General features: G+C 39.4%; 3 protein-coding genes and 1 long non-coding RNA gene across 5 annotated transcripts; 2 read left to right on the top strand and 2 right to left on the bottom strand.

The window, feature by feature from the left end:
• The first annotated feature begins 9 nt into the window (after positions 1-9).
• bysl (bystin-like) lies at positions 10-6,283 on the top strand. The gene is made up of 7 exons (XM_055025555.1): positions 10-408; positions 1,142-1,298; positions 1,417-1,555; positions 1,977-2,110; positions 2,212-2,372; positions 5,465-5,567; positions 5,725-6,283. The coding sequence occupies exons 1-7, from the start codon at positions 138-140 to the stop codon at positions 6,077-6,079; spliced, it is 1,320 nt and encodes a 439-aa protein (XP_054881530.1). The 5' UTR covers positions 10-137; the 3' UTR covers positions 6,080-6,283.
• LOC129355967 (uncharacterized) lies at positions 6,106-7,844 on the bottom strand. 2 transcript variants are annotated; one of them, XR_008605338.1, is made up of 3 exons: positions 7,767-7,844; positions 6,973-7,069; positions 6,106-6,192 (listed from the first exon to the last, which is right to left on the bottom strand). It is a non-coding gene; the product is annotated as an uncharacterized LOC129355967 (long non-coding RNA). The 2 variants fall into 2 exon arrangements; XR_008605339.1 differs by lacking the exon at positions 7,767-7,844 and adding an exon at positions 7,663-7,745.
• On the top strand, positions 7,310-11,013 carry ccnd3 (cyclin D3). Its single transcript, XM_055025565.1, has 5 exons — positions 7,310-7,626; positions 7,701-7,916; positions 8,982-9,144; positions 9,825-9,964; positions 10,457-11,013. The coding sequence occupies exons 1-5, from the start codon at positions 7,408-7,410 to the stop codon at positions 10,652-10,654; spliced, it is 936 nt and encodes a 311-aa protein (XP_054881540.1). The 5' UTR covers positions 7,310-7,407; the 3' UTR covers positions 10,655-11,013.
• Positions 10,995-21,215, bottom strand: nuak2 (NUAK family, SNF1-like kinase, 2). Its single transcript, XM_055025519.1, has 6 exons — positions 20,834-21,215; positions 16,236-16,356; positions 15,734-15,885; positions 14,804-14,869; positions 13,610-13,862; positions 10,995-13,514 (listed from the first exon to the last, which is right to left on the bottom strand). The coding sequence occupies exons 1-6, from the start codon at positions 21,035-21,037 to the stop codon at positions 12,502-12,504; spliced, it is 1,809 nt and encodes a 602-aa protein (XP_054881494.1). The 5' UTR covers positions 21,038-21,215; the 3' UTR covers positions 10,995-12,501.
• Positions 21,216-22,094: the final 879 nt, after the last annotated feature.

Here is a 22,094-nt window from a genome sequence, read left to right on the forward strand (position 1 = left end):
TTCCTTTGAGGTCGACTTCCACACGTGCTGAGCTACAGACTGTTTACACTGTTTTCCAAAGCGTGCTTCTACTTTTAGTTACCAATGCTGACATATAACGCTTATATCTTCGTGTCCGCCTGAGCGACGCTGCAGCGATGCCCAAAGTAAAGAGATCCAGAGGAGGAGGAGAGAAGAGCGGCGGAGCGGCCGCGACGGTGGCGCTGGCCGACCAGATCCTCCAGGCGGACACGATCCGAGCCCGAGGCCGGGTGAAGGGGCGAGACGTCCGCTCAGAAAACGACGATCAGTACGTAGATGATCGATTGTCGAGGAAGATCTTAGAGCAGGCCCGGATTCAGCAGGAAGAGCTGCAGAGTGAACATGGACTGGCCCCGGAGAAGAAGAAGACACCAGTCACTGTTCTCGGTAAGTTTAGAGAGGGTTAAGCTTTAACAGCTGACTTGCTCTTCTTGAGAAAGAACATACATATAATAATGACAAGGTTGGATTAAGTTTAATGTCTCAGTGCTCGACATTAAGTTTACACTTTGAACTACAAACTGTGTGGTGAAATATTAAGGACCTATTTTGTGGTCAGTGATATTTTTAACCCTACCCTTCATTCTGCGTATTTAACATGTTTTTGTCCGCTCAGCTGATTTATCTGTGACCCCAACTCTCTGTAAAGGCTGATCTGCTGTATTTGTACACTGCCTTGCAAATTTATCCGTATACATTTAACTTTTGTCACATTTGATCAGATTACAAACATGAGGCTCAGTCTATTTATGTGATAGATAAACACAAAGTTGGTAAGGAAACAAAATCTGTTCACCCCACTTTAATCAGATCAAAATTAAAGGTGAATAAAACTGATGAAAGATATAAAAAATATCAGTCTTGGATTTTTTTTTCTTTACAAACAAACAAAAATGTTCCAAAGTAGTGTTTTATGTCAGAATATCAAGTTGATACTTGATGGATTTAAAATTATGGATTTTGAAATGGAGCCTTCCAAGTCAAAGCTAATCTTTCATGTTGTGTTGTTTTTATTACATCCTGATAATAAAATTTAACTCGGTAAATACTTGGTACTCTAATGTCCAAAAGTCATAACGGCACCTGTATTTCTTGTTATTTCCATGTAATCCCATTAAAGGCCCCGACTGTCAGGATGCAGACTCGGATGAAGAGTGGCCTGCTCTGGGACACGCAGGTGCTGGTGATGCCGATGTGGAAGGCGACTCTGAAGTTGTTGTGGACGCCGACGATGAAAAGGCCATTGAGATGTTCATGAATAAGAACCCTCCAGTGAGGTAAGAAGCAACCTGGATTCATTTTGAATCTTAAGTGTGTGGGGATTAACGAAGATTCTCTGTGAAGTTATGCCTGTCTTCCGGATCTAAGACGGTTTTGTTTTTATGATGTTTGCAGGAGGACCTTGGCGGACATAATCATGGAAAAGATCACAGAGAAGCAGACCGAGGTTGGAACAGTGATGTCTGAGGTGTCAGGTCGCCCGATGCCCGAGCTGGACCCCAGAGTCATAGAGGTGTACAAAGGTGTGAGTAAGGTGAGTTCACCATTCGTGTCCCCTGGACTGATTTTGTTCAGTCCCTGACTGCAGTACAAGAATGATACAAAGTTTTCCTAACAGCACAGGTGGTTGATACAGAATATTTTGTTAATTAGGGCAAAATTATTAAGGACAAACTATTCATATTTTAATAACCACACTTATTGCATTATCTTTATTTCCATAGTCAATAGGATCACATGTATGACTTTTACTCAAAGCCCCATTCCATCCCATTCAGTTAAATTAAATTCAGTTTAGTTTTACAGCACCAGTCCACAACAAATGGACGATTTGATCATCCAGCCGTGTAAATTCAAATTCTTCTCAGTTGGGTTTGGCTATAGCAGGTTTATTTTATGTGAGTTAAATGTAGAAACAATTGAAACTGAATTCATAGTTTTTTCTTCTCTGTCAGGTTTTGTCAAGGTACCGCAGCGGAAAGCTGCCAAAGGCTTTTAAAATAATACCAGCACTCTCAAACTGGGAGCAGGTTCTGTATTTGACCGATCCAGAGTCCTGGACTGCGGCTGCCATGTACCAAGCAACCAGGTGGTTTATCTGTCTTCTTTGATTTTCAGTTAAAGTTCAATAATACGGAGGTGACTGAGGCAGATGATTTAACATGGTGAAATAACACTTTGCTGTTTCAGAATTTTTTCCTCCAATCTCAAAGAGCGAATGGCTCAGAGATTTTACAACCTGGTGCTGCTGCCGAGAGTCCGAGACGACATCGCAGAGTACAAGCGACTCAACTTTCACCTCTACAGCGCCCTGAAAAAGGCCCTGTTCAAACCAGGAGCATGGTTTAAAGGTGGGACTCTATCTTAACTTTGCTTATGACTAAATGGAAGGCCCTACACCATAACAAAAGTTGCATGTCTGCCTGGCCTTCATGCAAAGTAGATCAGGACAGCATGTGACTGCACACCTCCACCTTTTGGAGCTGCAGAAAAGCCGTGGTGGTGTACTGCTCGTTGCTGCAGCAGTGATGCATGCATACAGCTGACAGGTTGGCTCAGAGAGTGGCCATAAAACAAGTTGTTTCTTAAAAATCAGTTTATAAATTAGAAGGTAGAATAAAGTGGAACTTCATCCATCTGCAGTACCTGCTTATCTCCAACGGGCTGAGTTTACCCTGGACAGGATGCCATCCAACACAGGGACACACGCTGAAGGACAGATTACAGACAAATGAACCCAACACTTTTGGACTGTGTTACTGAAAGAACAAGTCAGAATAGTAATCAAAACAAAACAGTACAAAAATCTATACACATTACATTTAAGACATAAAAATATACTTTGTCTGTAAATATGTTCCACACAGAACTCTAAAGTGACATCGTTTTAGCTCCGCCCGGTTCAAATGCTGTAAAAAAAGTAATCTCATTCTAAACACCTTTTGGTATCCAGTTATTTATTTGTCAGTCAAATCATAATCAACAGATCAGCCCTACAATGTGTTGGTGTTAAGTCAAGTAGAAAGGACTTGATGTTAGATGGTATTTTTTTAGCTGCAGATCCATCCTTTGCTACAAACGATCAAGTGTGGACTGAAGGAATGCTGTTATTGCATTTCAGGCAATAATATTTTTATTTTCTTACTGAAAAAATGAACTAATTTATTTGCATCTTTTAATGTATATCTGATATTGTTTACATAAAATTGCAACATAAAAAAATCAGCAGAATTGCCAATTATTTTTTTAAATTAATCATCAGAAGAATCGGTAGACTAATCGATTACTGAAATGATTGTTAGTTGCTGTCCGAATTAAAGTAACTTGGTGAGTATGTTGAGCTCTGGTGACCTTGGTAATGCGGCGTCAAGGTCATGCTGTCAGCGCTCACTAATGGACTTGGGAAGAGAAGTCTGACCCACTTAGAGACGTCAAAGCCTGCAGGGCATCGCATTTTGTTGTGCATGGGGTGCAGATCAGGGGGGCTCCTGTTGACCCCTGGCCATTGCCAAGAAAACAAAGAATGGGCAAGTGAGCTTCAGAACTGGCGCGATGAATAAAGGTGACCTGACCTGATTCTTCACACGTTTTTGTCACTCTGACGGCAGGGTGTGTTTGAGTAAATCGTGACTCCTGGAGGCGCTATGGGGAAGAAGATAAGTAAACAAAGGCAGTTTGATGCTTGAGCAATGTTGTCTTGAGAAACCTGGAACCCACCCACCCACAATGGATGTTACTTGAGCACATAGCCTCTACATAAGTAACACTGTTTCATTCAATTCCTGTCGGCTGTGGGACTTTTCAGCCGGATATTTCTCCCTAGCACAAAGCAAATATGATTCAGGAGCACAAGTTTGGACTTGAGTGGCCCTTAGCAGTCCTTCAGGATAACAGTGACATAGACAGCACTTATTACAATGAAGAAGGAGCTCCTGCTGTATTTATTAACAACAGGGCAACAAAATAAACTTCTCTAAAACAGCCGGTGAAATGCAGCCTGAAGTTGAAGTTTATTTTCAGTGTCCATCTGTGCTTTTATTTGCTTGGTAAACAGTAATCGCTATGTAGGTCCTCGTTTCATGTCGGGCCGAGATCCAGTTTTTTGTGGCCTTTTGCAGAAACAAAGTGGGTAAATTAAATGAATGAAAGGATTTGACAGCTTGTCGCAGAGCAGAAATACCATCCTCCCTGGGATCTGACACATTTCTAAATTTAGTGCCAGATTTAAACATTTTATTCTGGGGGACACTGGGAGAGGATTAGCAGCTGCCTATTGAGTAAACGACACCACTGCTTGTTGCTGCATAACGAGCTTCGCAGTCCAACTAAACTGGGTCAGAACAGTCTTCATGTCTCTGTTGAACAGTTCATCTTCTTTTAATCCTGTCGGTTCTTGTGTCAGCAAGTTGCTCCAGTTTGAAAGGAACGATTACGCAAAAACAATCCATGTCCTAAATAATAGAGGGAGGATAAATAAACTATAAATAAAACAACAAATACCATGCGAGTCATTACCACCAGGTGGCAGTGTTGGTCTCAAAATAATAAAATGTATTAATACTTTCATGATGCCTTATTATTAAGAAAATGCAAAAATAAATTAATTATCCATTTAGTCTCTCATTGTGAAGGTAAAATTAGCAGAAAATTAAATATTTACCCTCATAAGTTTTTTAATATTTGTTCATGCTTTAGTATTAAAAGCTTTAACTGCAGCCAGCTTCACCAGTGCAACCTTTTATTTGCTTTTTCTGTGTTAGAACAACTACTAGTTAATATAATAAAGAATCCATATTTATAGCCTTATATGTCAACAAATTACAAGTTCCCACAGAAATACACAGCTAGTTATTATGAACATATTTATGTCTGTAAATATCTTCCTCCCAAAACTTCTCAAGTAGCATGGTTTTATCTTCATCCAGTTTAAATTCATCTATTCTTATTGAACATGGGGAACCAATATGAAGTTTTATACTTTTCTATTAGTTAATCCAGAGAAACTCCTATTAGTTTGTAAATTGTGGAGTACTTTTTGTTTTTGTTATGCTTTTCTTATGTTATTTTGTTTGAATTTCCTCTAATTTATGTTGAGCACTTTGAGTTGCCTTGTTGCTGAAAATGTGCTATCTAAATAAAACCGCCTTACCTTACCAAAGGGATGCTTATGTTCTCAAATTTTAGGCAACAAAATATTTATTTTCTTACGTGAAGTTGGAATTGAGTTTTAATATTAGCAATTTCTGATGCATTTCTAGTATCATACATAAAAATGCTCAGGTGTCTGTAAAATGTGGCAACGTCTTTGTGCAATTAATCGTCAATAATAGATGACTGAAATAATTGTTAGTTGCAGCCCTACTCTCGTGTCATTTTTGATCCACCTGTTTTGCATTCTAACGCTTTAACTGAAGTAATATTTTGTGCCTTTATTGGAACGCAGGTATACTTATTCCGTTATGTGAGTCTGGGACGTGTACGCTGAGGGAAGCCATCATCATTGGAAGCATACTAACTAAATGCTCAATCCCGGTGCTGCACTCCAGGTAAGGCGTCTTCCTCACGTCCACACGCCGTCTACTCACCGTCTCATCGTGTCGCATATCAGACCCACTGTCTCCGAAAGCCGATTTAGCATGTAGTCCTTGTAAGTCAATGCAAGGTCAGTGTTGCATAACTGGTTTATTCGTTCTCGTCTTTCAGCGCGGCGATGCTTAAATTGGCAGAGATGGAGTACAACGGTGCCAACAGCATTTTCCTGCGTCTCCTGCTAGACAAGAAGTACGCCCTGCCTTTCCGTGTCCTGGATGCCTTGGTGGCCCACTTCCTGTCTTTTCGCAGTGAAAAACGTGTTCTTCCTGTGCTGTGGCACCAGAGCCTCCTGACCCTGGCCCAGCGCTACAAGGCCGACCTGGCCGCTGAGCAGAAGGAAGCACTGCTGGAGCTGCTCCGGATCCAAACACACCCTCAGATTTCAGCAGAGATTCGCAGAGAGCTGCAGAACTCAGAGTCAAGAGATGTTGAAGTTGGACTCCCTGCTATAGTTGATATGGACTGATGTAGTCTGCTTTTTCATGTTCCCTCAGGGTAAAAAAAACTTTGGCTGCCTTTGTGTTAGAAATTTTGAAATGACAAGACCTTGGTGGAAACTGGTCATGCTCCTTCTTGTTACTGCAGAAAAAACATGCTTATTAGTGGTGATGTAAGATGTTATTTTGTAACACAAATCTGAGCTTGGGAATAAAGAAGCTGTGGGAATTCAGAGTTGGATAAATTAGCAATTCGGACTAAAAATCTACTGAATGGTAATGATATGGTCATTGATTTTTATTTATTAACAAGCCACAGAAGCTCAAACTTGTTGAGACTTAATCCATTATTAGTCTTGGAATGGTTGAAGAACTAAAAATTCTATATTTCAATCACTGCAGCAGAAATTGGTTCTCTGACTTTTAGAGCATCTAATATTTTGCTTGTAGTCGTCAAGTTTGTCACAATAAAGAAATAGCACAACTTCTTTTGCATGCAAACATTAGTACAGTGTTAAACAGAGCCCCTGATAATGGTTGCTGCAAAACAAATCTCCTTTATTCAAAAGAATAATAACCATCCTAATAGTTAATGGTTATTTCAGTTGACTATTTTTATTGCTAAAAGTTTAAAACAGTAGTTTTTACAACTCCATGTTGGCTAAGGACAGGAAAACATTTCAGTCTTTAGGTTTTCTTCCCACATCTCCAGACTTTTGAATGATTCAGCTTCCTTTTTCTACACAGTGAACATTTCAAATGTTAAAGCGTGACGACAGCAACCCAAATAAATAATACTCAAAAACAGAGTTATCAAAGCTAAACTGGCCTGTGAGGGGAAAAGCACACACAAAAGTACATGCAGATTTTGTCTATAATAATCGGTTGTGCTTCAAATGCTGCCCTCAGGTGTTTCACGTACCTGTCATTTGTAGCCATTCATAGGGGGGGATTTCCTGGGATTCTTGCTACATAACCCAAGTGTGTCTGGGATACAACTCAGAATGTTTACCATTTTCCTGTAAGAAATAAAGTATCTTAAGAGATTTTTTTCCTATGTACTCAAGTTGATGATTTAAGGAAAAACAAATAATATGGAAGAGCAGCAGGGCCATTAAAAAACAAAAATCTGAGAATAAAGTTCAGAGTTCTTAATTTAATCTCAGAATTGTGACTATTTTCCAATATTAATTTTTTTTTTCGTAAGAAACGGAAGAAAACCTTCACGCTTTGAACTCCTGTCGCCATGGTAACAGCACACTTAGCCGCTAATGCTAGGAGTTTTCTTTTTAACTTAGCTAGCGTCTTTACGGGCGGCTGGATGCTACGTTTGTCATTCAAAAGCGTTTAGGGAAAGATGGAAAGCTTCCAGTATGAGTCGGGGACGAAACGCGTCCACGAGCCGGCGCAGGGTGTGGTTCTCAGAGCGGGTAGAGACCCCGAGGTTATCGGCGACCGCAGGGCCCTGGACAACCTGCGGGCCCTGGAGGAGGCCTGCCGCGCGTCCCCCTGCTGCTCCGTTCAGAAGGACATCCAGCCGCACATGAGGAGGATTGTCACCATGTGGATGCTAAAGGCACGTCGGTCTTGTCTTAATTTTCATTAAACACACCCGGTGTCGTTCGGATGATAAAAGCCGGTGTTTGGCAGGTGTGCGAGGAGCAGCTGTGTGAAGAGGAGGTGTTCCCGCAGGCGGTGCGCTACATGGACTCCTACCTGAGCCGTTTTCCCATCCAGAGGTCCCAGCTGCAGCTCTTAGGGGTGGTTTGCATGTTCCTCGCCTCCAAAATGAGAGAAACTGTCCCACTGACAGCTGACAAGCTTTCTGTCTACACAGACAACTCAGTCTCAGTCTCAGATATTTTGGTAAATCTGTTATCTTTCTATTTTCTTCCTTCTTTTTTCTTTGGTTCATATTTTGGGGGAAATATATTTTTTTAAGTAAAAAGTTACATAAAATCCATTTAAATCTATCCTTCTAAAATATATTTACTCTCTTTAGCAGACAGCCATTTGCAAAAGTATTCATTTGGAATTGAACTTGATTTAACTGGAACCAGTCACTGGTTTTTAGGGGTGGCATTTTGAAGAAATTAAAAATGTAATCTATCACTTTAGCCAACTTGGTTCAGATTGATCTTTTTACTGATCTAACAAAATAACAACAGTCCTCCTGTAGTCTGTTTCCATGAGGGCCAGATTTGGCAAGTGCAGTTCCTATAAAACCATTCATTCTCTTGGATGTTTTATGCTTTTCGTTGGTTTTACGAATAAATCATGATCAACAAAATTTGTCTTTCTGAAAAAGAAAAAAAAAAAAAATTATGACAAATAATGCATCTGTTGTTATTATCTGGGTGTATGAAAATGTATAATATACATATTATCTAAACCTTATTATAATCAACATGTTATTTGAATTAAAGTGCCACCAATGTATTCAGATTCAGATAACATACGTTCAGTCTGATAGTGGTAGAAAAATATGCTAAATTGAAACTTTATATCTAAATTTCTAAAACAAACTGGGGAGTCCGGAAAAGTCTGGAAATCTGACCTGGAAAACTTAACAAGTAGTTTATAAACTACTTTGTATATAATAAAGAACATTCCCAAAGCCCTTCTAAGCTTCTCGACATGAATCATTAGTTGTACTAACTTTTTGTTAAAATGAGCCTCACAATGATACAAGACATCAACAATGTAATTATTCTGAAAAGTCAGAATAATTGTGAATCCATTTTAAACTATGCAAAAAATGTGCTTTTTCCTGTAGCCTTTGTTGATGATTTAAAGGTATTCATGCATACATGACTTCCTTAGTGTCAACGTGAGGTAGTGGGGGCCAATGACCGGTGGCCTCATGTATGTGAATGTCCTTGCAGTGGGATTATGATGGAAGGTTGATTTAGAGGAATGTGTATGTTGCAGCAGTGGGAGGTGGCGGTGGTGTCCAGGTTAGGCTGGTGTCTGGCCTCTGTGGTCCCCTCTGACTTCCTGGAGCCCATTCTTCATGCTCTCCCTTTCGTCCAGGCCTCTCACCTCCAGCACATCCGCCAACATGTTCACTCCTACATCGCTGTGGCAACAATGGGTGAGTTGCGTAACATTGTTACCTACACATGAGGTGGCTGGCTCCAGCAAAGAGGAACAAAAGCTGATTGATTAGCTTGGTTACACATTTCATCTGGTCATAAAAGGAGTCTGTGTTATGTTTTGAGTTACTGCATAGCTGATAACTTTTATGTAATTAAGCATTGTTGCTCCTGTGAAATCAAACATCTTTGCAAGCAGTGACCAGTTGCAGTGGCAGCAGCCATTACTGTGGTCACGATGTGTCAGCATTTTGTTTTGGAGGCATGGAGCTGAGTTTGTGTAATCCTGCATTGTCCTACCGTGAAAGTCCTGGCTATTCAGCTGGGTCAGTTCCCATGATTCTCTGTGATGGTGCCAGAGGCAGCAGGTCATAAGGATGCCTTCAGTTGGTTCTCTTTCAGACACACTATAATGTTACAGCACTTTCAGTAAAAATAATTCCCGGATCTCGACTTTTTGCGGCATTCAAAAAGGTCTGACGCAAACACAGAATGGATTTGTCTCACGATTTCTCCTGCCTGCAGCAATTAGGATATTAGGTAGACAGGTTTTGGGAAAGGACTTCCTCTCTATTTGTCTTTCAGGGTGTGTCTCGGTGTTACCCTGTAGCCTTGAGTATCGCAGAAATCCTCACAATGATGAAATCTCTAGTAACTCACCCGCTTTTTGTGTCTCCAGATTGCAAGTTTTTGTCCTTCCTGCCCTCTACTCTTACATGTGCCTGTGTGAGCAACGCCATACAGAAACTAAAGATGGTGGACAGCCACAACTTAGAGTCAGTTATCAAGTTTTTGGCCAGCCTGTTGGCTGCTGATCTGGTAAGTATAATATTTAACCAGTATTTGCTGCAATCGCTTTGACTTTGCCCGGTCAACAGTATGTTTTGAAGCTTTTTCTCCCAAAACTTCCTTATCAGCCTTCATGGGATTTTATGTGGCTGTAAATGCTGCTGGAGTTGTTCACCATTAGGTGTAAGAAACCTAAACCAGACAGTTCCAGGTTGGTTTGGATACCTGTTCTCCTTAAAAAAAATGTAATTACTATTCTGAAACTTTTAAGTGTAGTAAAGAGAAATAAACCAAAGAAATCTTCAAGGAGACAAATCTATTTTTTCTCAGCAATTATGTGTAATGAATTGATTCAGGTCTCTCTTTGATTCAAACTAATGGAATAAATTTACTTCTTGATTTTTTTTGTATTGATCTTGTGCTGCATGTATGGCTAAGAACGCTTAAACAGAGTATTTCAATATGTTAAGGTATCCCATCACCTTAAATCCAGGCCCGTTTGTGATTCTTGACCCCAAACAGAGTACCCTCATCTGCTGCTGCGAGCTGTTAGGAAGCGTGTTGGAGCTCAGTCTGCCCTCCTGGATCCAGGAGGGAGTTGGCAGGAGAGAAGCACACAGTTCAGAGATCAGCTGCGGTCCTGCACACATCCAGGATGTCATCCTGACACCGCTTGTACCATCTCAGGAAATGAAGCTCAAACACTCCTCCCTGCCATGAACTGTTCAGATGATTTAAACTAAAATTGGGAAGCAGTGGAATTATATCCACAGCCCAATTTCTAAATGTTATTTTTTCAATATAATTATTTAAAAAAAAACCTGTTGAATTTATATTGTGTTTAGAAAAAGCTCTGTTCTAAAATTTCTGATTGTGCTTGCAATTCATCAGCGATACTAAGCTGCACTTTAACCTTGACAACAATGTTTGCTTACTTTCTACAACAGTATGTTTGAGTTTCTTTGTACCTCGTCTGCTGCTCTGATAAGTTGAAACTGCTGTTGCTGCACGTTTCCAACAACTCATGTGATCTACGTGGATAACATGATCAGTCAGCTAATGAGTTTTTTGTTTTTTGTTTATTGATTTCTTCATCCCAGGAATGTAGATCAAACAAACCAATGACAAGCTAGAAACTTTGACCAACACAGACATCGTAAAATGCGTAAGCAAAGCCTCCAGATTTCACTTTCTCTGAGGATAGGAAAAAGTCAAAATGCTCACATACACCTTACTCTATTCACTGAAAGTGTCTTTGTAAAGTTGCTTGTTTGCCTTATAACTTTCAGTTGAAACATGATTTCTTATGAACATGCACAGGCAATCTGTTCCTGATGATCTACAATAAAACTACCACATTAATTTAAAGACAAAAGATTTTTTGAACAGCAGCATACATGTGCAGCTTTGACATTAAAGTTAAAGGTCATAAAATTGCTCTACCACACCTAACTTGATACCAATAGGAATTAGGCAACTTGTGTGTATTGTATAATTTTTTTACCAAACAATAACATCTTTCTTGCTTGAAAAAAAAACAAAGCAAAAACAGTAGACAATCCAGAGTCAAACTGATGTGCGAGAATTTTTAGGCTTAAATAAAAATATCATCTGCATATATGGTTATTCATTCCAAGTTTTACCCTGATACAAGTCAAAATATTCCAACAGCTCACACTCTGCCCACTTTGCCCAAGCACGTGTTTCTATTCTTGTGCCAGAAACAAAGACTTGGTGCACCTCGCCCTCTGTTAGGACCTGCCACGTGCATGCAAATCGTCAGAAGCCACCTGTTCATATGCATTAGTGCAAGTTAGGAGGCAAAGCAGGTTTTACTGGTCACACCTGTTCAAGTCATTATCCAAACAAGTAATTTCAGGGAAAACATGAAAAGAAACAAAACACTGAGATTACATTTCTCTTACAGGCAAACGTAATCTTGGCACTTTCTGTTTTACAAAACACACCAACGTCTGAGTAAATTTACTCTTTGGTTTACAAAATGTCAAGTTTCCACACAATAAAAGCCATTACAGCAGATAAGAAATCCTAACATTTAACCCGATTTCTCTACATACTGATCACAAAACTGAAATTTAAATGGGTCAAAACTGTGTTGACTCACACCAACGGAAATAAAAGACTTTGTAAATCAAAACTAACAAGTGGTCATAAATGTGGAAAGTAGGCCATCATGACACACTGGTAAAGAGACAATTAAAAACAAAGTTATTCAATCGACTGCTGTACTTGAAATATCTTTTCCAAATTACTATTTTGGTTAAAATGTGAGACACTGAACATTACAGCTCTGAAATGTTGAGCTTTAGCTCTCATCTCCCAAAAATCTTTGATGTTTAACCGATCCTTAGCTCTGTTTAGTTTAAATAGAATTAAAATCAGTTTCTTTTTCTAGATTAAATCCCAGTTATGAATCACCCAAGACATATTCAGATCTTTATGTGCATGTCCTCCCTTTTTGGTTCGGTATAATTCTTCAAGTTTTCCAGAAGCCCCATCTTGGCCATCATGTCCTCAGTAGTTCGTTCTTTCCTAAAGCCGGATCCTTAGCTTGCTGCAGATCCCTGTATAACCATGGCCTGTTTGTAAGTTTCTGTCACATTATCGCAGTCACTGATTGAGAAGGCGCTGTCGGCCACTCCGGACCTGTAACAGTCCCATGGTCTCAGCACTCTGTCGGCCAGAATCCTGTCCTCAGCTATGTCCAACAGATTGTCTGCAGAGATGCTGCCTCTCATGCTGGCTTTGGCCGGTTTGTTCGATTGTGTCGGAGGTCTCACGTGGTCCGGCAGGTCCAGCTGATCAAAGGACTCCGAGGACAGAATGCTGTCTTCACTGATGGCTCCGCTTGGTCTGCACTTGGTGGCTCCTATTGGTAAAGAAGCTGCCAACTGATCCAGAGAGCCAAACTCTTGAAGCCCACCAGAAGAGAATTTTCCATTTCGCTTGAGGATGCCTTTTCTACAGGCTGGAGCTGAAGGACACTCTTTAGTTTGTGGCACCCAGCCAGAGTCACTGTGTTCAGGTGAAGAAGAATGATAATCCGACTCTTTCTCTACGGGTTTCTTGAGAATGCCTTTACGTGGCAGCGCTGCAGAATAACTGATCTGGGAATTCACCACACCCACATTTGGGCTTTCATGTATTGCTTTCTGTTTTGCACTATTGCGCCTCTTTAGAATACCCTTATGGGGCCGGGAGTCTGTGACTGCGTCATTAACCGGATGCGAGACGTTATTCTCCTTTTGAGACCTTCGTAGAGAGCGCTGCCGGACGACATCACCTCCACTGACCTGCGAGCGGAGCAGGCAGCGCATCTTGGAGCCATTCTCCAGTAAAGGTCTGGATGTACGCCGTAGCCAACTAGCAACAGTGGTCAGCCCAGTGGGATTTTGTGTAGACACCAGTGAATTGGTTTGTTCTGTAAAACTGTTTTTCCTCTCGCAGAGCAGCACTTGCTGGTAGCCCCAGTTCAGCCACCAATGTCCCGCAACCTCCTCAATTGTAGCTCTGCGCTCGGGATTCACCATGAGCATCCAACGAATGAGTCCACAAGCATCTGTGAGAGCAAAAGAAGGAAAACATTACAGATCTGGTGCTCAAGTTTGCCTTAGAAATAAGATTACACATCCAAATGAAGAGCATCAGATGTACCAGATGGTTTGCTTGGTTTCCTGTAGTTCCCTGTGCTAATCTGCTGGACCAGGATTTTGTGGTTGAGCCCATCAAATGGCATGGTGCCATGAACCAATGTGTACAACAGCACACCAAGGGACCAGGTGTCGACCTCAGGCCCACGGTACGGCCGTCCATTGACGATCTCTGGGGACGCGTATAAAGGGCTGCCACAAAAGGTCTGAAGATATTCATCTCTGTGGTAAAGGTTGGACAACCCAAAATCTGCAATCTGAAAAGGTAAGAAGTCAAAAGATTACCTTCATATCTCCTGATCTTGTGGATTAACATTTTAACTTTCCATTATGACAGAGATTATTTATTGAAGATAATTATTCTATCTTTAAATAACGGTTCATACAACAAGTCTTAAGAATACATGCAACATTTAGTAAAGTGACAGGTTTTGTAAAGTAAAAGCATTATTAATCATTTTCCTCATTTAATGTCACATACCTTCTGTACAATTCATTTGAAAAACAAATATTTGTGGAAAACATGTACAAAACAAGTAACCTGGTTGCATAAGTGTGTAAATCTATCAGATTTAAATGACATCTCTAGTGTCATATTCAGTTTTCCACTCCATTCCAAAACTTCAACTTCCTTCAGGTGAAGCATTTCATTGTTGATTTTGACGTTTACTCAGACTCACAGTGACTCAATGTAAACTCACATCTACCTTGATGGAAATCCAAGTTTTGCTTTGGGCATGGTGCACAAACATATTTGATGAAAATGTAGCAAAAAAAAAAAAGAAGAAGAAAGAAAAAAGTTTTTTCTACTGCAACCCTACTTCTAAAACAAAGAAATAGTACCAAAGACTGCAGCACCTTCAGCCATTAGTTTCACACTAATTGTTGGGAGTTCAAGAGCTGAATTTAAATAACCTGGTCTATAAAACAAAGAGTTTATACATTTATGCAGCCAGTTACTCCTCATTTTGTATTGATTTGTTTGATTTTCAGTCAAATTGCAGTCTACTTCTTGGTAATCTGGCAAATATGCAATTTTAATAGCCTCTCTAAATAAGAAAAAGAGTAATTACGTAAGGAATTCCAATGCATTTTATGGTACAACATAATCTGAGAAAGAAAAGTCCTGGTAAAATATTGCCAACTTTCACGAGTTGTTGCGTGTGAATAAAACAGGGTGTAAACGCAGCATGCATACCTTCACATTGCCGTTGCCATCTAGTAAAATATTCTCCAGTTTCAGGTCCCTGTGTACGATTCCATTCTAGGAGGAAATAAAAAGTTCTTTAAAAATGTGAAATATTTTAACATAAAATTTAACTTCACTCTCATTATTGTACATCAGTTAACATTAAAATGTCCACACTACATATAAAAAGGCCATCTTTTCACTGTCAGACTGAACATTTTCTTCAAGTATGTTAGCTATGTGTCTTTGTCCTTCGCTCTGCAGGGGGGAATACCTTTGATATTTAAATTAGTTTCCTTTGGAGCAAAAAAAAAAAACACCACCAAGCTGCGATTCACAATCAGTATGATGATGCATTCTGGAGTTTTGTTACATTTGTTTGTAGCCAAGATGCATCCATGTAAAAACTAATAATTTGTGCTGACATTTTGGGTAATAAAACATGTGTCAATGACCTTTCAACGTTATGCAAGCATGGAAGATTAAATATTTAACAAGAGATGAGTGCACCATAAAAGTAAAATACGACAGATGGCCGACATAGTCTACGACAAGCAATTAGCAGTAAGTTTCATCCCAGCAAACATTTATGAAGGGAGTCCAAAGTGCAGACTGTTCACCCTGACATATAGGAAGCCCTAAATGTAATTGTCCTGGACTGGACCGTAGAAACAACTAACTCATGTGTGTTTGTCAGGGAGGGGGTTCTGTTCATTCACACCCTCATTAAACTGTTAGTTTGTGTGTGCGTGCGTTCTGGAAGAGCTGGCCTCTAGCCCCAAAGCTAGCTCTGCTCATTTCTGTCTCATTGTTCTCACAGCCTTCCTGTTCAGAGCTGCCTGGTGACAGTAAATAATGACCCTTATGTAACGTTTTGGAAAATTTATAACCCGTTTCTATGGCGTTTGAATGATGACTTTATGGGTAAAACATTCTTACCTGATGGCAGTAGTGCACAGCAGATACGATTTGCCTGAAGAAGTGCCTAGCTTCGTGTTCGGAGAGGTTTTTCTTGTCGCAGATGTAGTCGTACAGATCCCCCTGGCTGGCATACTCCATCACTATCACAATTTTGTCCTTGTTCTCAAAAACTAAGAAAGCAGAAGAACAGCCTTTGTTTAAACATTTGCAACACTAAGATGCTGAGTAACAGGTTTCTACAATAAGGATGAAGAAGCACTGATAATGACCGTCTCATTAGAATCGATTGGTGACAGAGGACAAAAGAGTCAACACATTATCTGAGCTGCTGCGCTCAGATAATGTGTATAAGCACTTATATAACCGCATCGAGTCTTCAACACAAAGACCTTCGTGACTGAACTCTCAATCCTCATGGCAAGATGTCTTTTTTCAGCTTTTCTTACAGCTGGCGGTTTGAAAATGTTGAACTACCTGGTAAATCGAAACTCTCAGGAAACTAGGAGTATTAAATTTCTACCTTCGTAAATGGTTATGATGTGGGGGTGACACAGCGAGGACATGATCTCAATTTCTCGCCGAATATGGACCAGGTCTTGCTCATCCTTGATCTTCTCCTTTCTGATCGATTTTACAGCCACCTAAAAGAAAAAAAATGGGTCAAAATGCTTGAATTAACGTGTTTTATGATAAATTTTTTAATCACAGCACAAAGATTTTGTGTTTGCCATCATACTGTTTCCTTTTAATGAGAGGCTGAGGAAAGTAAGATTTATTAAACATTTCTCTTCCCCTACCTGTTGCTAACCACTAGCTAGCAGAAAGAAAGCGACTGCGGTTTTCTAATACTTAAAGACCAATTTATTGGTTAGGAAATAAACAAACCCCCACAGTGGAGTAAACATTATTTCAGAGATACAGTGAAACCTTTGTTTATTCAAGGTTGTCACACAGTGGAAATGTCATACCCATCCATTAAAAAAAAAAAAACAGCAACTATTGTAGTCACAAGTGACTCCAAAGTAAGTTCTTGTAAATCATTTTTCTATGAAAATAGCTTTGGGCAAGATGCTCACTTGAATTTCACCAGCATCATTTACAAATTCATATGAAAAGGAAGGCTGTCTTTCGATAAAAAAAAAAAAAATCTTTGAATTAAAAAATAACTCTTGTAAGACTAAACATTAAAATCAGTTTTCAGCCCTGGTCCTGATCATTTTGCTCCATCATTTCATATCATTGGTCGTTTTATGCCAGACTTTTCAGATATAAAACATTGTTGTTGTTGAATTAAAACACAATTTCATTTCGATTTTAGGTAACATTTGTTTACATAACTTTATGAAAATACTTGACTATGACAAAACATTTGTATTCTGTCCTCTAAGGAACTGCATACAATATATAAAATTGTTTGTAAGAAAAAGAAAGGTACAAAATAGCAATGCTTTTTGTCTGACATTACAAAGCAATGAAATTCTTGACCACCGGCTGAGGGCAGTGGACCAAAAACATCTGCAAAGCTTTTTCTAAAAAGGCCAAATGAACACAAGTCTAAATATTCAGGAATTGAAGAAGAAAAATAAATATTGTCCACCATTTTTTTTTCTCTGGAGCCCTTAGAAGGACGACCGAATGAGAACTATGGCGTCTGTTTTCCTTTGAAAAGACTGTATTCATGTTTGTATGTCATGGTTGTCTATTTGCAGCCCAGATGCCTGGGATTCCTCTGTGTGCGTCATCAGTCTGTCCAAAGCTCAGGGTGTCATGAGGCGGCAGATGGCCCAGCCGGTGGGGTGTCCTCCTTTTTCTCTGCTTATCTCTAAACCCTCAAGGCTGCAGACTCAGGAGAATGAGTAAAGCAGCGACTCGCTAAATCACTTTTGACACGCAGCAGTCTCTTGTCGTGAGTCAGACTGTCTGGCGTAGTTCTGTCTCTCGGGTCAACAAAACATTCACACCACGACACTGACTCCTTTTTCTGATTCTGGGAACTGGCCGTTTCCTGCGATTGTTAGCTTAGCTTTCAGAGGGTGTAAAATCCTACTCGTGACGACCTCACACCCCGTGGAGGTTTTCAGACTGTGTGCTGTCTTTGTTGGAGGCCAATCTGCTTCACACAATACACAACTAGTGGTGGAAATGTTAACGTCTTTCTGTACAAATACACACAAATTATGAATCCAACCTACAAACACAGTAACGGCAAAATTTTGTAGGTGTAGGCTGTAGTCAGAAATAGCTAAAAAGTGTTTTTATGAACATTTTATCTAAGGTGAAAGGGAAATGTGATGACATTTCTGCAACACAGAAACACTTTCACTATTTAGCAAACCAACGAGTGACTTTAAAACTTCAGCTCAGCTCATTCACTTTACTTGGGCACTTTCGTAACTTCTCTTAAAAAAAACTGGTAAAAACTGGTGCTTCTGTGCAGACAACTCCCATGATGGAGTTAATAAAAAAATCCTCTCAATCTTTTCTAATCTCTGACCTTAAGTCTATGCCAGATAAAATCATTTCACCTGCTTTAAGCAAATCCTCGTCAGGAAATGTTGACGTAGGTAGGAATATTTGTAGAACACCACAACGCTGTTGCAGTTCCAATTGGGTATGTCACAAATTAACTTTAAAAGCAGTTTAAAATTAAGCCAAACTTATTCAGAATTAGAGAATATTATAATCCAATGTAGGGGCCAAATCTGCACAGTTTTGCTGGTGTGTGATTAGCAGCACTTCATATGTTCTGACCCCCAACCTAAATAGGATGATGTAATTAAATATGTGAACTTAGACAACAGGGGCAGCAACAGTGACATGATAAGAGAGATAGAGCCATTCATTGTCCGAGCCAACCAGATATCATTACTGAGGATTTATTATTGAAAATCAGTGTCTTGTTCTTTTCCCTTCTGTATTGTTTCTTGGCTTGTCTTTACTTTTGACACTTCTCCTTTGACTGAATCATTATTAAAAGGAAACCCGTCAACAGGAATGAATCTCAGACACAGACTCATTTCTCGTGAACTGTTCGGCAATAAGTCAGTCAGACAGTGAGAAAGAAGAAAGGGTGTGTAGACAAGACTGAACTCGTTTGCTTCAGGAATATCTGGGAATTTCCTGATCCGACTTCCTTGAGATGAAACGGGTTTCGCTCTTTCTACACGCTAAAAGGCAAAAAGATCTGATAAGATAAGCATCAAGGTTGAACCCAGTCTGTTATTTTTAGCAGTGACCTAATTGAAAGCAGATAATTGAAACTAAACCATTACAATATTTCTGCTTTCACTTGTGACGTCCTGTTTGCTGCAACTTGCTGAATTTTATGAAAACAAAAACAGGCATTGAATCGTGCGTTTGTTGAACCAACGGTTGTAAAAAATAAACAATCAGACTTGAGTAAAAATAACACCAAAAATACATGAATAAATCAAAATATACAACATTATCTAAATTAGTCAGAAGTGAAAATGACTAAAGCATAAATTGTAAAAATAATGAGTCATTGATATGAGTTATGTTATTAAACACAATATAAATAGAAGCTAAATGTGCCTTTAAAGTAAATGTGACCATTATTCATAATGTTATTATTAGTTTATCTTTACCCCTCTAAAACAGCAAGTCAAATTTATTTTTCTTGGAGACGAAGTAAAAGTGTGGAAGCCATCTTTCATTCAGCTAAACGGCAGTGTGCAGCAGAAAACCGGGGTGCCTACTCCATTTTCTCTGGCATTTAACTAAAATTGTTTTGCAGCTAAACACCGGCACCATTTGTTTTTCTCGGTTTAGCCATAACGTTTTTACTAATGGAAAACAGAAACCAAATGTTTATTAAACTTCCTGTTTCAAAACATAAAATGTAAAATTGAAACGTTAATTTTTTTTTCTCTAAAAGTAGAAATGGTGACCACGTTAAGAGGGAATATAATTTACATTTCCCATCTTTAGCTTTTTTCCCCCCCTCTCTTTCCCTTTTCTTTTAAATGCCTCTCATTTCCTTTTATGTCAAAGGGAATTGGTATTCACCTGGACATCCCCTTCTTCCTGAACCAGGAAGTTTGAAAGAAAGTTTCCAAACTTTCCTGTCAAAGATTCCTTCAGGGGAAAAGTTGCTTTTGTCAGCCCATCACAATGCCTTTGTGCTATGACTCATGTGTGCATGTCAAATCAAAGCGATGATGTTAAACTAGTTTCAAAGGTGATAAGAGCTGCGTTACTTCAACTAGAAGTAAAATGTAACCATACAAGAGAGTAAAAAGTATTTGATAAAGTAGTGAGGAAGTGACCAGGAGATCTGATTAAAATGTTCAAAATGATGTCATGAGAGACAAAAATATAAAGTTATGTGATAATTCTGGTGTTTTAAAGACAAATACTAGATATAAATATCATTGCAAAATAAATTTAAAAATAAATAAATACTTTCCCTATTTTATTTAGTATAAAAGTTATGGAATATTGGTAAGAACAGGGTGAAGTACTTGCAATACATGTTTATATACAGCCACAATTACCTCCAAATAGCAGTGAAACGATGAAGCACAAACAATAAGCCTTACTTTATCATAAACTGTAGATTAGTGTCTGTGTTTGGTGCATTAAAACATTTTTGTCCTCCATTCAGTGAAGCAGAAATTGTATTAAAGAGTAGCTTTACGATATTACACCATGCAAGCACAAATAAAAAGGACGATGCAGTAAAACCGGTCGAGTTGTTATGAATCAATGTTCAGTGAACCTTTGATTAGCTGTTGTTGTGAAAGGTCTGTTTGTGCAATGTCTTTGCACAGCTGCCTAACCCGGCTCCTGGTTGGTTATTTAAACAACTGGTTCGCATTCAATGCATGTTTTGCGATTCTATTGATATTTTTAATTTAAGAAAAGCAAAAACAAAGCACGCACAATGCATTTCATGGAGAAACATCCCAATATCCCTAAAGTGAAACATGAACTATTTTCTCCTCTCACTTAAATGTAAAATACACACTACCAGCTGGCAGACTCATAAGAACAACCCTCTACCTGTAAATAACAGGTGGTGATCAGGCAGTCTGCGCACCTGGTGTGTGGCCCATACATTATTAACAAAACCAAAGAGCATCTGCTGTTTCTCACCAGTCTGCCAGATCTTTCCTTGGCTTTCTTCACCTTTCCGTAGGTCCCTTTGCCCAGGCTCTCCAGGAACTCGTACCTGTGCTTCAAGTTGTGTTTGTGATGGTGTCTTTTCACGGCTTGCCTCCTCGCGGGGACTGGGGACGGACTTTTCCCCAAATGAGAGTTGTCATCGGGTGGGAAATGGGCAGCGCGTGGGCCATTCATGGTGACGCACCGGTGCGGTGGTGGTGGTGGGGGAGGAGGGTCTTCGTTACCTACTTTCAGAATCAGGTGTTGCGGTAATAAAACGCATCCCAGGGACTCCGGAGCCGACGGGGTTCTCTCCGGTTTGAAATTAAAAAGGTCTGCTCTTCCCGTGGAGAGCTCTGACCAAACACAGAGACACGCAGGTACACATGTAAGCGGGGGAGAGAGGGAGCACCGCCCGCACCGCACGACGTCAGGAGGAGGCGCTTCAGGTGACGGATCAAATGTTCCGCCTGTGAAAGTAGAGCGCCCTCAGTTTTTCCTCTCTCTTTTATCAGTGTTCCTGTTTTTTTACATTATACTTTATTTAGAGTTTCTTGATTCTCCTTCGCCCACTTTGGTTGCTCTCCCAGTCGGGACGCACAGGTCGACAGAACAAACGCCATTAATAAATTGAGAGAATCAGAGCATCAATATAGCTTTTAAATGAGGAAAAGTAAAATATATTTACAGAGTTTTATCTCATTATGCTGTTAAAATGTGTCATGTTTTCTAGGATATAAACTTATTTAGCACATTTACCTCTAAAGATCCCAAATTAATGTGATAATATCTTCAATAGAATACAATAGAAATTATGTTTGAAATTCAGCTACATAAAAGTAATGCAAGTCAAAGCATCAGGTTCACAAAAAGATAAAAATATAAAAACGGAAATTACAGACTAACTTCCTAATTACAGACTACATTAAAATGTCCACATATTGCAAAACAAACAAACAAATACTGCAGTCATTACAAATAGTATCCCTAGATTGAAAGAAAATTGCAACTGAGAAGGGTAGGATATTTTTTTTAAAGTTCAATATGTAGATGTATATTTATGCACAATAGCTGCAGATTCTAAATGAGATATAGAAAAATACGAGCAACAATGTAAAAAGTTGAGTTTGTTGGGAGCAGTGTTGGTCATTGACAGATCTGTCTCTTACTTTTGTAGCTATCTGAACAATATACAAAGTCCATAGGAGCGCTGAGATATAAAAATAAAAACTTTGGTTTAAAAAAAAAAAAA

Source organism: Poeciliopsis prolifica, unplaced genomic scaffold, assembly GCF_027474105.1.
Source record: "Poeciliopsis prolifica strain line A6 unplaced genomic scaffold, Auburn_PproV2 SCAFFOLD003, whole genome shotgun sequence".
NCBI lineage: Eukaryota > Metazoa > Chordata > Actinopteri > Cyprinodontiformes > Poeciliidae > Poeciliopsis > Poeciliopsis prolifica.

Excerpts from the sequence above, each read along its gene's own strand:
- nuak2 (XM_055025519.1), bottom strand. The coding sequence starts at position 21,037 with ATGAATGGCCCACGCGCTGCCCATTTCCCACCCGATGACAACTCTCAT. Across the intron at positions 14,870-15,733 it reads CTGTGCACTACTGCCATCAG|AATGGAATCGTACACAGGGA; the intron begins GTAAGAATGTTT and ends ATTTCCTCCTAG. Across the intron at positions 13,863-14,803 it reads ATGGCAACGGCAATGTGAAG|ATTGCAGATTTTGGGTTGTC; the intron begins GTATGCATGCTG and ends TTACCTTTTCAG.
- ccnd3 (XM_055025565.1), top strand. The coding sequence starts at position 7,408 with ATGGAAAGCTTCCAGTATGAGTCGGGGACGAAACGCGTCCACGAGCCG. Across the intron at positions 7,917-8,981 it reads TCTCAGTCTCAGATATTTTG|CAGTGGGAGGTGGCGGTGGT; the intron begins GTAAATCTGTTA and ends TGTATGTTGCAG. Across the intron at positions 9,145-9,824 it reads CATCGCTGTGGCAACAATGG|ATTGCAAGTTTTTGTCCTTC; the intron begins GTGAGTTGCGTA and ends TTGTGTCTCCAG.
- bysl (XM_055025555.1), top strand. The coding sequence starts at position 138 with ATGCCCAAAGTAAAGAGATCCAGAGGAGGAGGAGAGAAGAGCGGCGGA. Across the intron at positions 409-1,141 it reads GACACCAGTCACTGTTCTCG|GCCCCGACTGTCAGGATGCA; the intron begins GTAAGTTTAGAG and ends ATCCCATTAAAG. Across the intron at positions 2,373-5,464 it reads ACCAGGAGCATGGTTTAAAG|GTATACTTATTCCGTTATGT; the intron begins GTGGGACTCTAT and ends ATTGGAACGCAG.